Raw genomic sequence first — 15,624 nt, 5'->3', positions numbered from 1 at the left:
CGCGGTCGCACCGCACCCTCACACAGTCACTCCTGCATGCCGCAAACCCAACCAAGGGAACGCACCCTCACTGACACGTGCTGTCGCATGTGAACAAACCAAACTCAGCCATCCTATCGCTGACACATAATTTTCGTTCATAGAGTATGTTTATCCAACCGCATGTTGGGGAGTATCCGTACGGCCCGTGCGGTGGTCTGTTGGGGAAGAAGAAGAGGTGAGGAAGAAGGAAAGAAGGGTTAGGAGACGTAGGATATTCATCCAACCACCTGAAATGGTAGACTGACCCAAGTCAGGCGACTTGCATAACAAATATATGTTTTTACACAGCAAAAGATCCATAAAAACAACAACATAAAGAAAAACTATCACTGCTCGCGGAAAGAGACTGCCTCGTCGTCTTTGGCTGCCGGCGCGAACCAGCCGTCGCTGCTGACGTGTGTCTCCGCACCGTGGTTGTGCTCGGCCTCCAGCTACTCGTTCAAGCGGAGCGTGCGGGCGCTCTGCACGGACGAGAGCACAGCCCGGTTCAAGTCGAGGACGTCCAGTTCCGCCTGCAGGAGGGCCTCGATGGCAGCGGCATCCGCGCGCTCCGCGTCGAGTCGAGCCTCCGCCGCCCGGTTCAAGTCCAGGACACCCGGTTCCGCCTGCAGGAGGGCGTCGATGAGAGCGGCATCCGCGTGCTCTGCGTCGAGTCGAGCCTCTGCCGCCCGGTTCAAGTCCAGGACGTCCGATTCCGCCTGCAGGAGGGCCTCGATGGCAGCGGCATCCGCGCGCTCCGCCTCAAGTTGAGCCTCCGCCGCCCGGTTCACATCCATGAATCCAGTTCCGCCTGCAGGAGAGCCTCGATGGGAGCGGCATGCGTGCGCTCCGCGTCGAGTTGAGCCTCTGTCTCCCGGTCCTCCTTTAGTATCGCCATGTTGAACCGCTGGTCCGCCTGCACCATGGGGGACTCGGACGCCGGCACGAAGTTGACGTCCATCGTCTCATACCCATCGGGGGCCTTCTACGCCGCGACCTCCGCCATGAACATTGGATCGGCTTCCTCCTCCTCGTAGCTTGGCTCCAGAGAACTCGGGGATTGGCCCGCCGCAAAGCGAGCTTGGGAACGGAGGTCTGTGGCGTCGACCGCCGCCGCGATTTCTGCGCGGCGCTCCGGCGTCAACATCTTGTAGTAAGTGATCTTGCGGCGCACCATGGCTTTCCGGCGAACTAGGGGATGCTTGATGCTGGCTAGGGGATCGAAAGGTGGGGGAATGGGCTGGAGATTTGGTGTGGTTTTAGGGCAGTGGCTGGCGTAGGCCGAGCAGCGAAGGTTCTGGTGTGAATAGTGGTTCCGGTGACGACTGGTCAATCAGTTTTGACTGTACATCGCTCTTGTCACGTTCGCGTTGTAGCCCGGCACGCTGGACCCTCCACGTCGCTCACCAAATGGAACGCGCTTCGTCTTGCGTTTTCGCTCGATTGTGGGACTGCAGTTGAGAGCAAACCGACGTCCCTCCCCCTCCCCCGCCCGCGTCATTTATTATACCACCACTCCCTCTGTTTTATGCGGAGTAAATAAAAACAGAGGGAGTATACTACGGATGAGGATCCCCTGACGTGGCCGAACCCATTGAGTAACTGACATGCGGGGCCTAGCAAGCACGGGGTCCGCCAGTAAGTGACCGAAAGGGAGGGTAAGGCAGGGATACCTACGTCAGAGGATCCACTTCCACTATACTACTTTGACCAAATGTTTGAGTAATAATATATGACATGCAAATTACACAAATGTTAGAGTAATAATATATGACATGCAACTTACACAAAGCATACAAGGTCTAATGCGTTTTTCGAGGCTAACTTTGACCAAATGTTAGAGTAATAATATATGACATGCAACTTACACAAAGCATACGGTCAAATTCGTATGTGAAAGGAGTTTCCAATGATATAATTTTCACATTATACATCTCATGTACTATTAATCTTGTCAATAGTCAAATTGGAAACCATCTCGAGTACAAATCTAGGAGTACGTACAAATCTAACAATATTGATTGGGCGTTGTTGAATGTTGATACCTTTTTGATCAAAGTAGAGATACTTTGACTACACATAGAACTTATATGTAAACTAGAAAGGATAGGGGGAGCATATTGTACGTTCAAAAACGAAACGAACATTGAATACCCTTTATATATGATTTGCGGATGCTATGATCACCGGTTCAAAATTTTGAATCTGCCTTAGGTATCACGTGCCCCCACTCGTTCCCTCTCGATTTCATCTCGGGGTTCGGAGATCTATTGAAAGAGGACTAGGGTGGGTACATGCGAATGATACTCGGCGGAATGTTCAAATGAGGCATGCGGGAGGATGGACTCGACTGGAGGGCGACATGATCGATGGAGAAGAGGGTTGGAGAGGAATGAGAAATAAGCAAAGGCCACATGATTATACTTGAACGGCTCAAATAAACAATAAGTTGTCTTGCTTGGCCTACATAGTGAAAGGCCTAATGCGCAACGCGGAGCACTGACGCTTGAATATGGCCGGGAAAACAGGGAAACCGACATGTGGGGCACACCCGTCGGGACGACGTAGCGCAGACTAGTCCAATGGAGGAGCTGGCCCACGACCTCCTTGCCACCGACAACCGTTCATGTGGGTCGTTGGGGCCAACAACGGGGCGCAGCTCCAGCACCGCCTCTGGACACGGCGACCGCGGTGAGCGACACGCTCATATCGTCGCTAGACACGGTCGGTTTCAGTGTGCCGAGGGTGGCGTTAGTGCTGTGGCACGACCAACGGTATGTTTGGTTTGTGCCCAAGGTTGCCCCATCAAAGCATTGGGTAGCCAAAATTTTGGTTGAGGTATTGGTTGCCCATGATTTGGCCGACATTGGCAAGAAAAATGAACTAGAGTTGGCTAGAGTTCATTGGCATGCCAAAGAAATGGCAACCATCCAAACAAAGACCAATCTTTGGGTCATGACCAAAATTTTGGTTGAGGCATTGGTTGCCCATGATTTGCAAGAAAAATGAACTAGAGTTGGCTAGAGTTCATTGGCATGCCAAAAAAATGGCAACCATCCAAACAAAGACCAATCTTTGGGTCATGACCAAAATTTTGGTAAGGTGCACTTTGGCCACAATCCAAACACACCCCAACACTCGGCTCGTCGAGGATGCACGGGGCGCCGCGACGCGTTCGCGGAATGGTGTAGCACGGCCAACTGCATCCTCTGGACCTGAGACCATGCCGGGTCGTCTTGCTTTTTCAATGACATGCGGGGATCGCATGTGAGCAAAGGGCATCTCCAACGTTGCCACGACCGCAACTGACTACCCTGGCACACCAAAACCCTCGTCCCTCGCGCCGTCGCGCGGTGCGTTCCCAGCCGGCGCCAGCTGCCCGCATTCATGCCGTCCGTTCGTATGCCGTCGTTAAGAGGCTCGGTGCCCGAGGAACCAACTCTGGCGACTTAGAGAAAATATAGTATAGCTGAGTCAGCGGGCTATAAGGAATAAACTAGTATATTTATGCTTAGTTGGAGCAAAGAGAAGAGGAGAGAGAAGGTAATCGGGCTCTTCGTGAAGAGCCAGCTCTAGCACGTGCTCCTAGGCACTTTGTGAGAATGAAAGGTGGGCCACATAATAAAAAAGTAGTACACTCTTTTGATCTACTATTATACATGTTGGCTATAAGATGGGTTGTAGATGACATGGCACTAGCTTATAGTCAGCAGATGGCTATACTATTAACCATGCTCTTAATGACGCACCCGGACGCTTGGCCTCACCGGAATGCGCTACTTAAAGCGGCAACGCCCAGCTAACCTCCACACCATAGCGCATCGTCCTCCTACCTAGCACCACATCCGCCATGACCGCAAGTGCGAACGCTCTGCGGGAGAGCTTGTCTTCGGGGATGAAGCTCAAGGTCGCCACCCTCGCTCAAGTCGCCTCTCGCAACGCAATAGCGGCATAGCCGGACGCGGACGCGACCGCACAAGCGGTGGCCACGCTGGCGGCCGACGACGGGAGCACCGTCAGCCACGCGTCCTACTTGCCGCCGTCCAACGTCCGGCACCACCGAGGTCGGGGACTCCTCCGAGGATGAGTAGGGCATGGGAGGCGGCAGGGCATGGTGTGCCAACTGGCCGGTCCGTATCCCGTGTTCTACTCTTCCTCGCCGGAGACCGCACCTTCACTTCACGGGTCTTGAACCCCGCCCCCGTACATAGAGATCGCAGATGGAGGATGTCGGCCATCGCCGTAGAATAGGTTTAGGGTCGGGTTTCTTTTATTTTTCTGTCCTATAAAAGTTCGAAATGTAATGAAAATCTGCCCTGTTTGCATTAATCTCGGCCGGTGTATATGAACTTTCACAATAATATACATGGTGGTGGGCCCCTCCCTCCCCCAATCTACAATCAACAGCTCACACGTTTCACATTACGTTAATTACGTAACTGGGATTACGTAGGTGTAGCATTACTCGTCCTAAAAAACCCAACTAAGCCAACCTCCCAGCATATCGCGCGGGAAAAGACCCGGCCGCGCCGTTTTAGTCGGGATTACCGGATTACTAGTAGTAGTATCGATGGATCGCGCGAAGCAACAATTTTTTTTAAGGGGGCGAAGCACCTAGTTTAAAAGGAAAAAGGCGGTACACTCACATCACTCATGTCGCGGTCGCATTGCACCCCACACACGTTCGGTCCTGCACACGGCTCACGCAAACGGCACGCGCTTCGGATTGCCTCTTCACTGACACGTGGGACTGCACTTGGAGAAACCGACCATGCGCCAAACTCCCCCCGCCCACCGCGCGAAAATCCTTCCCCCCACACTCAAAAATTCCCCCCAAATCCGATTCAACCGCCCTTCGGCCAACTAGCCAATAATATTCCCCAAACCCCCCTCCCCCCTGTCCCCCTCCACTCCATTCGCTCCGCCAAAGCCGCCCTTCCCGCCGCGCCGATACGTCGGCGCCGCGGTTCGGCGATCCTCTCGCTCCCACAGTACGCTCTCGTAGACTGCCATCCTCTAGCCGCGCCGCTACCTCTGGCTACGTTCTTGTGGAGGCGCACGACGGTCAGCGCCGCCACCGCTGGCGACGTTCGTGTGGAGACGCACGGCGGTCAGCTTCTCCCACGGTACGCGCATTCTAGACTGAGGCCCCGTTCATGTCGGTGTAGCGCTGAATGTTAGCTGATAGACGCTGTTAATCTCCCTGTTTGCCGAAGTAGTTTACTGTCAATATGCTCTGCTTAAGAAGCTTCCTTGCCCTGTTCTGCACTCAATCTGCTTAGCTGAGATGGCATGCCAAGGCCGATTAGTTGCTAAAATATCCTGCCATATATTTATTGCGACGTAGATTGCCATGGTCTAGTAGCCAATCTGTTAGGTGAAATAGCTCTACACCATTTTATACTCGATCTTTGTTGCTGCGATGGCCTTCGATTGTTCGATGGCTGTGTGCTCGGCCTCATTGACTGCTGAAACAGCCTGCCATAATTTGGCACTCAAATCTGTTTGCTGAATTAGCTTTACATATATTTCGTTACTTAGATATGCTCGTCCAAATATCTTGCCATAGCTTTAGACATCGACCTAGGTATTTTTTTTCTGGACTTCATAAAAAAGCATATATGTTTTTCCTGTAATATCTAGTAGAAGAACTAATTTGTATGTCTAACAGATGGACAGGACTTGGATAACTTCTGCTCGAAGATTCTCCGCTGCATATGTCGAGGGGGTTGAAAACTTCATGAACTTTATCAGAGCTGAGTACGGTGGTCCGAAATCATATGTGCTCTGCCCGTGTAGCAGTTGTATGAATTCAGTTACAAGACCCCAGTCAACTGTGCAAAATCATCTACACTTGTATGGGATGTCGGTCACATATACTAGGTGGGTTCATCATGGTGAAGCTGTGAACGTCAATGTTATTGACTACGTGGAAGCAGCAGATCACCATCTTGATCTGCCTGATGCTCAGGTGGAAGAGGAGGAGGAGGTGGTGGAGGCGGAGCCAGTGAGTTTGACCAACATTGAAACAATGCTACGAAATGCTCGTGCATTCCGTGAACTTTCACCTGCAGAAGAAAAACGGTGGGCCCGCATGTTGGAACAATGCAACGTTGCTGTCACCCCAGGAAATAAGCTGTCAGTATTCTCAGCTATGGTCACCTTTCTTCAGGTGAAGACATCTGAGCGGATAACCAACAAATCATTCGATGCGATGTTGGATGCTTTCCGCGAATCTTTCCCAGATGCGTCTGAGCTGCCACACACCTACAGTAAAATGAAGAATTTCCTTCGTGCAGTTGGAATTGGATATGATATGATCCATGTTTGTAAGAATAATTGTGTTCTGTCCTGGAAGGATTATGCCAACTTAAGTGAATGCCCGAAATGCAAATCATCAAGATGGAAAGATGGCGATGCTGTGAAGAGGATTCCTCATAATGTTCTGAGATATTTTCCAATTATACCAAGATTGCAGAGGTTGTTTCATGATGCTAAAACAAGAGAGGATGTACTGTGGCATTCTAGGAACCAGGAGTACAGAGATCAGAATGTAATGAGCCATCCATCTCATGGTAGTGAGTGGAAAAGCTTCAATGATAAACACAAAGAGTTTGCTGCTGACTGATGACGGGAAAATGGCGGGCGTGAGAATACGCGTCCACGTCATTGATACAGAATGAATATATTTAAATGCGTAAATGCATACAATAAAAAGGAGATCAAACATTGCAGGTACATTATTTCCAGAACTCTTACATTTACATAAAAGATCTGTTAATTACATCTCCGAAGAGAAAACCCCTGATTAAGAATTCCAACATAGCTATTACATAAGATTGCAACACATTCCTATTACAACATGCTACAAAAAAAATTCCTCCTCGCGATCGTCGACGCCGGCATGCTCGGGGGAGCCTTGGACTTTGTTGATATTATCATATGCGATGACTTTCATTTATATTTGCTTTCATTTGACTCGTACTGGTATTGGCAGTACGTGTGTGCATGCTTGAATGACTTCACTTACTTCTCCTTGTTGATTAACCAATATATAGACTTTGATTTATTTTCTTTACTTTGTATGAGAAAGTCATCTTAATGGTTAACCAATCTGTTAAATGAGTCTTCAAACATCATGATGCATGCGTATGAGACATATAGTCATGCACGTGTTCTGTGCAATGCAACTACTTTAGTACTAACAATTGTAGTACTCTTTGTTTTATGAGTAGATGACATCTACGTTTTCTTAATATTTGCAAGCCGTATGGGGGATGCATGATCTAACTTTCATCTTATGCGAAGATAAGCTAGATGCGACCTTTTTGAGCATACACATATATATGGAGCAGATAAAAGATATTTAATTTGTTTTGGTGGCATATGCAAGTGCACAACAATATTTCGAGTGCGATCAAACTCAGATTATGACTCTGGTCATCTTTTAGTTTTTTTAATGTATGTCCATATAAAGGGACCGTACAATTTATTTTGGTTGAGTGGATGTACACCAATCAACCTAGAATTAGCTAGGTACGATGTGTCAATTTTACTTTGCATGCACATACATTAGATTCGCCCATATCTGGTTATTTGTCGATGACGGCTAGCATTATTTGGGGCGAACACATTTTTATATAGTGCAACCATTTAGTCTATTTTAGAGACATTTGGTTAATCTAATACCATTTACGATTTGGGCGGCATTTTGTTTATCATCATGAAGTGAGAATATTAGTTTCTATACACCCAGGTATGAACAAGGTTAATTTGTGCTACATGACTCATTCTCGCATATCACACACGCATGTGATCATTGAACATGCGACTAAGCATAGTGCCTTTTGACGAGCACTTATGTTTTTTGCAAAAAAAATTATATGCAATCTATAGTATATAGTTTGTTCCTTATTTTTTTATGTTGATTTTCCCCGAGTCATACCTTTGCCGTGATTTTGTTGAAAACAAAGCCTTCACTCTACATAAGGGAAGAAATACCTTGATTTGTGTCAATATGACCAAACCAGAGGAACTCATCATGCAACTTGTATTTCTTGACATGTGTCAACATGACTATGGCAAGAACAAACTATCAAATTTGTGAGAATACCTCTTGACATGTGTCAATATGACCGTGCCAAGAGTAAGATATTAAACTTGTGAGAATACTACTTGACATGTGTCAACATGACCATGCCAAGAGTGAGCTCTCGAATATGGTGAAAATACTACTTGACATGTGTCAATATGACCATGCCAAGAGTAGAATGCCAAATTTGTGGAGGATGAAGGCCACTTGGGATGTGTCAATATGACCAAGCCAAGAGCAAGAATCATGTCACTTGGAAAAAAAATTCAAGATCTGTGTCAATATGGCCAAATCAAGAACCATCATATGGATCATGCTAATTGAAGAAAAGTCCTAGATCTGTGTCAATATGACCAAATCAAGAACCATTATATGAGGAAAAAAGCTACTTGACTCATGTCAATATGACCAAGCCAAAAGCAAAAATTGGGCAACATGGAAAAGAATTCATAATGTGTGTCAATGTGACCAAATCAAGAATCATCATATGGGGCGAAGCTACTTGGCTCATATCAATATGACCAAACCAATAGCAAAGATTGAGCAAGCATAGGGAAGATCACCAATCAGAGAAGCAAAGGGATTAGAAGAGAACCATGAATCTCACCTTCTTGCTGAACTCCTCCAAATCTCCTCTCCTCACGTATGTATGTATGTGTGAAAATTTTCTTGTAGCAGTATATGTGTGTAGCAGCAGCAGAATAAGAGAGAATGAGCAGTCCAACCTCCTTTCATGAATGCTGGAGGGGAGTATTTATAGGAGGGGAGAGCAGCAAGAGCACTCCGGCGTGCACGCCCACGTTTTCCAAAATCGTGGGATCGTGCATGCAATCGTGGGAGCGTGCGGGCTGGCTCTTTTCTTTAATGTATTTCCTTGATTAATTGCTAGTTGACCGAAGGTTTGAACCGGCAAGCCCGTAATCAGCCCCTGTATTTCTTAATCACTGTGTGGGCTTGAATTCTTTAAATCAACTTGTGGGCCTTGACACCACACCCCTCACATGCATGCATAGCGTTCTGCATCCATGCAATCAAGTAGCCGTATTTTTTAATTGGCTAAGCCTAATTAACCATTAATGATGCATTAAGGTTTTTTTGATGAGGGTGTGCACACTTGATTATTTCCTACGCAAATTAAAGTTCAATATCATACATGAGATGAGTACGTCGACAAAATATTTCTCAACTGTATATATGTGTCAACACCTCATCAGAAGCATTTATTTATTTCTATATAACGCGTGTATATTTTGTTTGCGCGATATATATATATATATATATTATTTATTTTTTATGCGTCGCATTGATATTTCTTCTCGGCGACGGAACAAGGACTCGGAAATATTATGATTTCAAGTTGATATTTGACATCCGCCGTAGGTGGCGGCCTGCATGGATGAAAGTTACGTATGATTTTAGTCGGGACGAATTTTTCAAAGAGATTTTTGTTCACTTTGCAAAATTTCCAGATATCGACTCTTTTTATTAATTTATTTTGTGTGCCTGCTGTATTGTATTAAGCGATGGAAATTCACCCTGGTCGTTTACACTCAATGGTGTATTTTATCATTTTCACCTTTTAAAGTAATTCATTTGTTTTAATCACACTATATTTCCTTCGGCCAAAATCGGTGTCAACAGATGCCCCTCGAGGTCTGAATGCGAGTATTTTTATAATTAATATTCGGATTCAGAGCTCGAAAATATGCGTGTATATATTTGGCATAGCATCGAAGGCGTACGCATATACTATTATTTTAAATCATCGGCCAGATATTAGCCTCACGTACATGTGGTACGCTGCTTTGAAAGTTTGTTAGGATTGCTTAATCGGATAAGGACTCAATCCTAGAAAGTTGTTATCAGCGGCCGGCCTCGTCGCCATATAAGTGCAGTTTAGCAGGAGTCTACACCCCTTTCTTTCTCTTTTCCTCACGTCATCAACCAGCAGGACTGCTTTTCCTTCGTACAACTGGGCCGCCTCTAGCCTAACTCAGATCTTCCGGCCATCAGGTACGCATTGCTACTTCCCTTGTTTTCTTAAGATTCCTCTTAATCTAATAATCCTATTAATCTCCTTTTTTTAGGAGGAGACAAGTTTCGATTGGATCCGCTGATCTTAGTAGAGGCAGATGTGTTTTGGGCTTAAGGTCAGTGACGTCGTGATTCTCCTGTCTCCTATAAGTATCCTTTCGGACCACTATTTACGACGTTCATCTTGTCTAATTACTGTCATCATACTTTAGATCTATAGGAATTCTTGTTTCATGATTGACGTGCCGGCAAGCTTCTATACGAACTTGGTCCGTCGTACATCCATGAGGTTAAATATACCTGTACAAAAATTTGAGTAGCCTGAAGTCAGATTTTTTTTACTTTAAGATGTTATCATATATTTGTAGATTCTCGTTTCATGGTTGACGTGCCGGCAAGCTTCTATACGAACTTGGTATGTCGTACATCCATGAGGCCAAACGTATAATATTTTTTCAGTAGCCTAGAGTGATAACAATCTTTTTTTAAGATATTATCATATATTTGGCATGGATCTCTCTCATAGTTGGCGTGCTGGAACTATGATTTTTTCCCCGTCCATCGCACAACTATAGAGCTAAACATTATATGAAACTGTTTTTTTACCTTGAAATTATATGAAACTGTTGTTATCCTAGTTGTCTCTCATTTGGCAATCCGGCAAGTCTTCGTGACTTGGTCCGTCGCACAAATGTGGGGATTATAAGATATCAAATATGCCATTATATACCAGAGTTGAATTTCCTCAGCATTGGCGTCCCGGCAAGTTTCTGTATGAACTTGGACCGTCGCACAATTAACCTACATGAGCATGCGTATTTCTTTACTTACGCTCTTTTTTTTAGGAAGGAAGAATTGAATTGTTGATCGAGTAACTGAGAACGGACGACCATCCTGAAATTTCAGGTAATACATATAAAGCCCGTCTTAATGTTTAACTTTCAGACTCATTTTATTTCAATTCATGCTGGTGATTTTCTTTTCATATATGTGTATGTAGATGGCGCATGGTCAACCTTCGGTTTCCTCTTATCAGTTGACCCTATCCGAATTAGCTAAACAACAGTTGTGTGAACCAGCAACTCATGAATTGGCTAACCCGGTACTTGTCCATTCAACATTACCACGGGGAACTTTGGATTCTTCCCTCCGTGGATGGCACTCTGAGCATTCGTTTCACGCCTTGTGTTTCCATCCAATGTCACCCATTCCTAGAGCTGATCTAGACTTCACTTTAGGGACCAGGATAGTATCACAAAAATTGGGCTGGGAGTATCATGAAATCCAGTATGTCAAACGTCCAAAGGGTTATACTCAATGGGGTGTTGAGGTCTTAAACAATCATTATTTTAATCGGCAAGGGGGCGAAGAAAATACGGACTATATTCGTGGCGCCATTTATTGTTCCCTTTGCAATTATTCTGTCAGCCCCTCTTTGCTCCGCTCTTTACTAGAGAGGTGGAGTCCTCAAACCAATACTTTCATGCTCTCGTGTGGCGAACGCACCATCACTTTGCTTGATATGTTGCTTATGGCTGGGCTGCCTATAGTAGGCGAACCCTACGAAGAATATATCCCGTCACTCACTAAGCTAAATCCTTCATTACTCTTGTACCCAAACTTTTTATTTGATCTTTTGGATGCGTGGGAGGTTCTTTCCGCCGAAAGCAGCATAAAGAAAAAATTGTTACTTTCCAGGCTTGGTGTGATTATTTCCACAACAAGCGGGCTGATTTTTTGCCATCCACCAGTCTTCGTAAAAGTCGTATGTATGTCGCAGCTTTTGTCGCGCTTTGGCTTTGCTGCTTTGTGGTCGTTGGTGAAGGGCCGTTTATTCGCCCTAGCGTCCTTGTCATGGCGTCTTGGATTGCTTTAGGGGGGAAGATATCGTTGGCACCCCCTGCGCTTTCCTCCCTATATCTTGCTCTTCGTCGTATCAGCACAAATCCTGTTGGGCCTTCCTTTGAACAGACACCTCTGTCTATCCACTATATTATTGGATGGATGCATCTTTATCTGAAGAAAGCTTTTGAGGCCAAAGGCAAAGGGGACAAACTTCCTTCTCCGAAGAGATTTCCTATGCAACTGGCTATGCTAAGCACCATGTTCCGACCAGCCAAGGTCTTTTCCCCGGAGACGGCGCATGAGTTTTTGGAAAACCATAATAATATCATATGGTGCCCTTATTCCTCGCGCAACCTGACAGGGGTCGATCAACTACAAAGGTCCTTTGCCATTTCTATTCGCCGGGGAATGCTTCCTTGGAGGTTCTCAGCAGAGTCCACCGACCTATGTGCAGCCGAACCCTATCACCCAGATCGCGTAGCTCGTCAGTTCAAGCTAGATCAACAGGTTCCATACAACCCATTGCAATCACTATTAACTGAAGCTGATGTTGGTGTTGCGTATGCGTACTGGTCACATTTACTGCACCCAGTCCAAGAGGATATCCAGCATGCCCTTGGCACTAATTATGTAGGTACTGCTTCTCTGGCTTGGACCAACTGGTGGAGGAAATTTGCACATCCACACTCTACAATCTTGAATAGCCTCAAGTCTGGCAATATGTGTGGCAAAATCCCGTACGATGAGAGGAAAAGCATGTGTGCGAAAAGGGGAAAAAGGTTTTACCCCACACATACTCTTTCAGAGGATGATCTCTTTATCATAAAGGAAGTATTAGTAAGCCATCAAAAGGCCTATATTGAAAAAATCGAGGCACAGGAGAAGGCTTTTGCATATCATTGGAATCCAATTTTACATGCTTTTCTTTCGGATGATGAACCTTCTATGGAACCCCGACGTGTGAGTTAAATAACTATTACTTGATTTAACCCGTTTTATGACATCAACTTCCTGTTTCCTGCATTTTGTTAACATGTATTTCTTTCTACAGAAGCGAAAGAAAATGGATATTGTTGATTGTCCTTCTCGTGATTCTTCACTTCACGAGCTCGGGGAAGATGATGCCCTCGTCTCTACAGGTGAAGATGTGAGGCCTTTCACTAAAAGGAAGGTGGATACTCTAAACGAAGAGGATGATTCCATTCCCATTAGATTGGATGGACCTATCCACATATCTGACCTTGGTAGTGTGGATCTCGATGGCGTACTTAGTGGAGAGGTTGATCATGGTCTAGGTGATCTAGATAATTTAAATGTGGATGATTATGGTGTATCAAGCTCAGGTCTTGATCCTCCCCTTGTTTCACAAAGTTTGGACTCAAACTTGTCCCCGAGCGCTGATGTTTTAAACATTTTGTCTACTTCTGAACAGGGTAGATTTATACAGCTCTTATCCACTCTTTGACATTATTATTCGTCATTTCCAAGATTATTAATTTTACTTCTTTCTCCATTGCAAGGTGGTACAGAAGGAGCTTCTAATCTTGTTAGTGGCGAAGGAACAATGACACATATTTCAGCGCCACCCGTGGATATTTCTGCCATTACCAAGCCAATTCTGGATACCATCGATTTGGTGTTGAAGAATGCTTTTGAAGCCTTAGATACCCCTACATTAACTGATTCTGAACGTCGTGAGATTTTCCAGGCAGTTCGATCAGTGCTTCCGGTTGGTGATACTGCTCCTCAGATTGCCGCTGTCCGCACAGGTTGGGAAAAATTTGTTTCGATCTCAGATGCAGTGCAGGAAGCCCGCAAAACAGTTGAGGATCAGTCAAAGCAAAAGTCTGAATTTGTTACTACAGCAGAGAGCAAGGCTGAATCAATTGAAGCGTCTTTGAAAACCTCAGCAGCAGAGATGTCTTCTGTGCTGGAGAAACATGCTGAGAAGAAGGAGCGTGTGGAGGCCCTCTCCGCTCAACTGCAAGAAGCTAATGCCGAGTTGCTTACAGCTGGAGAGAGGGTCAAGCAACTGGAGTCGGACCGTTCCGCCAAGCAGGCTGAAGCCAAGAAGCTGCATGAAGATTTGCTCGAGGCTAATGCGAAAGCTTCAGAGGAACTGGAGGCTCTTAAAGGGAATATATCAACGCTGGAGAATGAAGCCGAGTCTATTATCGGAAGTCTGAAGGACTGGCGCTCCAAGTCCAACTGAGTTTTTTTTGCTCCTAATAAATTAGACATGTTGTCTATTTACATTTTCTACTCAGACTTACATAAGGCGGCCAATCGGTACACCCATTTTCTCGTGTTTTCCCACACACCAGTAGCACCATTCGCGTATACTTGCGTGCGATTTATTCATGTGTACTGAAGGACTATGCAATGCTATTCGTACAGCCCGGCTTTCTGTGTGGTATGGATACTTCGTGCTAATGGCATGAGCTAGCTTGGGTAAACCCTTTATTTATTTACATTTTTTGCTTGAAGCCTTATTACTTTATTTCACTGCTCAGTTTTTTTATCTTTTACAAATCTATTTATATTTTTATGTACACTGCCCTTTTGTACACCAGTTTAAGCTCATGAGAATTTGGAGCCATTTCTTTTTACACCACAGTTTAGACTCGTAAGATATTGGAGTAACATTTTATGTGCCTCAGTTTATACTCGTGAGGACGTGGAGTAACATTTTATGTTCTCCAGTTTATACTCATAAGGGTGTGGGGTGTATATGTACACAATTTTTGATGATTCTTTTTTTTTTTCATCACAGTTTATACTCGTAGGTTGTTGGAGTTTTTTTGCATGCCCCAGTTTATACTCTTGAGGATATGGAGTATATACGTACACATTTTTTTTATGATTTTTCTTTTGCATCACAGTTTATACTTGTAGGTCGTTGGAGTTTTTTTTTTGTGCCCCAGTTTCTACTCTTGAGGGTATGGAGTATATACACATATTTTGTCTTCACTCACGCATAGTAACGCTTAAGGAATTTCCCGTTTACCGGTGGCGGACAATATTCGCCATCAGGAGAAATTATCCTGTATGCGCCGCTAGATTAGACTTCCTTTACGATGTAGGGACCCTCCCATTTTGGCTCGAACTTTCCCCCCACCCGGCGTGTAACATTCATTGGACGGATGACGGCGAGCACTAGGTCTCCTTGCTTGAATGATCTCCTTTTAACGCGCTTGTCAAAAGCACGGGACATTCTAGCCTGATACGCCTCCAAATTTGTAATGCCTGAAGGCGTTTTCCTTCGAGCATTTCGAGTTTGCCAAGGCGTAATTTTATGGCCTCTTCTTCAGAAAGTTTCTCTTGAATAGCAACTCTAAGCGAGGTAATTTGTACCTCTAACGGCAGAACTGCCTCTCCTCCAAATACGAGGGAGAATGGTGTCATTCCAGTTGGTGTACGTGTCGTGGTTCTATAAGCCCACAAGGCCTCAAGAAGTTTCTCATGCCACTCACGCTTATTTCTAGACACGACTTTCTTTAACAATTTGCAGAGGGTTTTATTAAAAGCTTCCGTTTGTCCATTAGCTGCTGGATTATAAGCCGTAGAATAGTGATGAATTATTTTGAATTTCGAGCATAACTTACCGACATGTTTATTTTTGAATGGTCCCC

The 15,624-nt window shown here is 45.3% G+C and overlaps 1 protein-coding gene across 1 annotated transcript; it reads left to right on the top strand.

The window, feature by feature from the left end:
* Positions 1-9,948: 9,948 nt before the first annotated feature.
* Positions 9,949-14,601, top strand: LOC120973536 (uncharacterized). The gene is made up of 5 exons (XM_040399325.3): positions 9,949-10,126; positions 10,201-10,263; positions 10,993-11,053; positions 13,044-13,425; positions 13,513-14,601. The coding sequence occupies exons 4-5, from the start codon at positions 13,056-13,058 to the stop codon at positions 14,202-14,204; spliced, it is 1,062 nt and encodes a 353-aa protein (XP_040255259.1). The 5' UTR covers positions 9,949-10,126; positions 10,201-10,263; positions 10,993-11,053; positions 13,044-13,055; the 3' UTR covers positions 14,205-14,601.
* The last annotated feature ends 1,023 nt before the right edge of the window (positions 14,602-15,624 follow it).

The sequence above is a fragment of the Aegilops tauschii genome, chromosome 1 (genome assembly GCF_002575655.3).
Source record: "Aegilops tauschii subsp. strangulata cultivar AL8/78 chromosome 1, Aet v6.0, whole genome shotgun sequence".
NCBI lineage: Eukaryota > Viridiplantae > Streptophyta > Magnoliopsida > Poales > Poaceae > Aegilops > Aegilops tauschii.
This window is presented reverse-complemented; position numbering and strand designations above follow the sequence as displayed.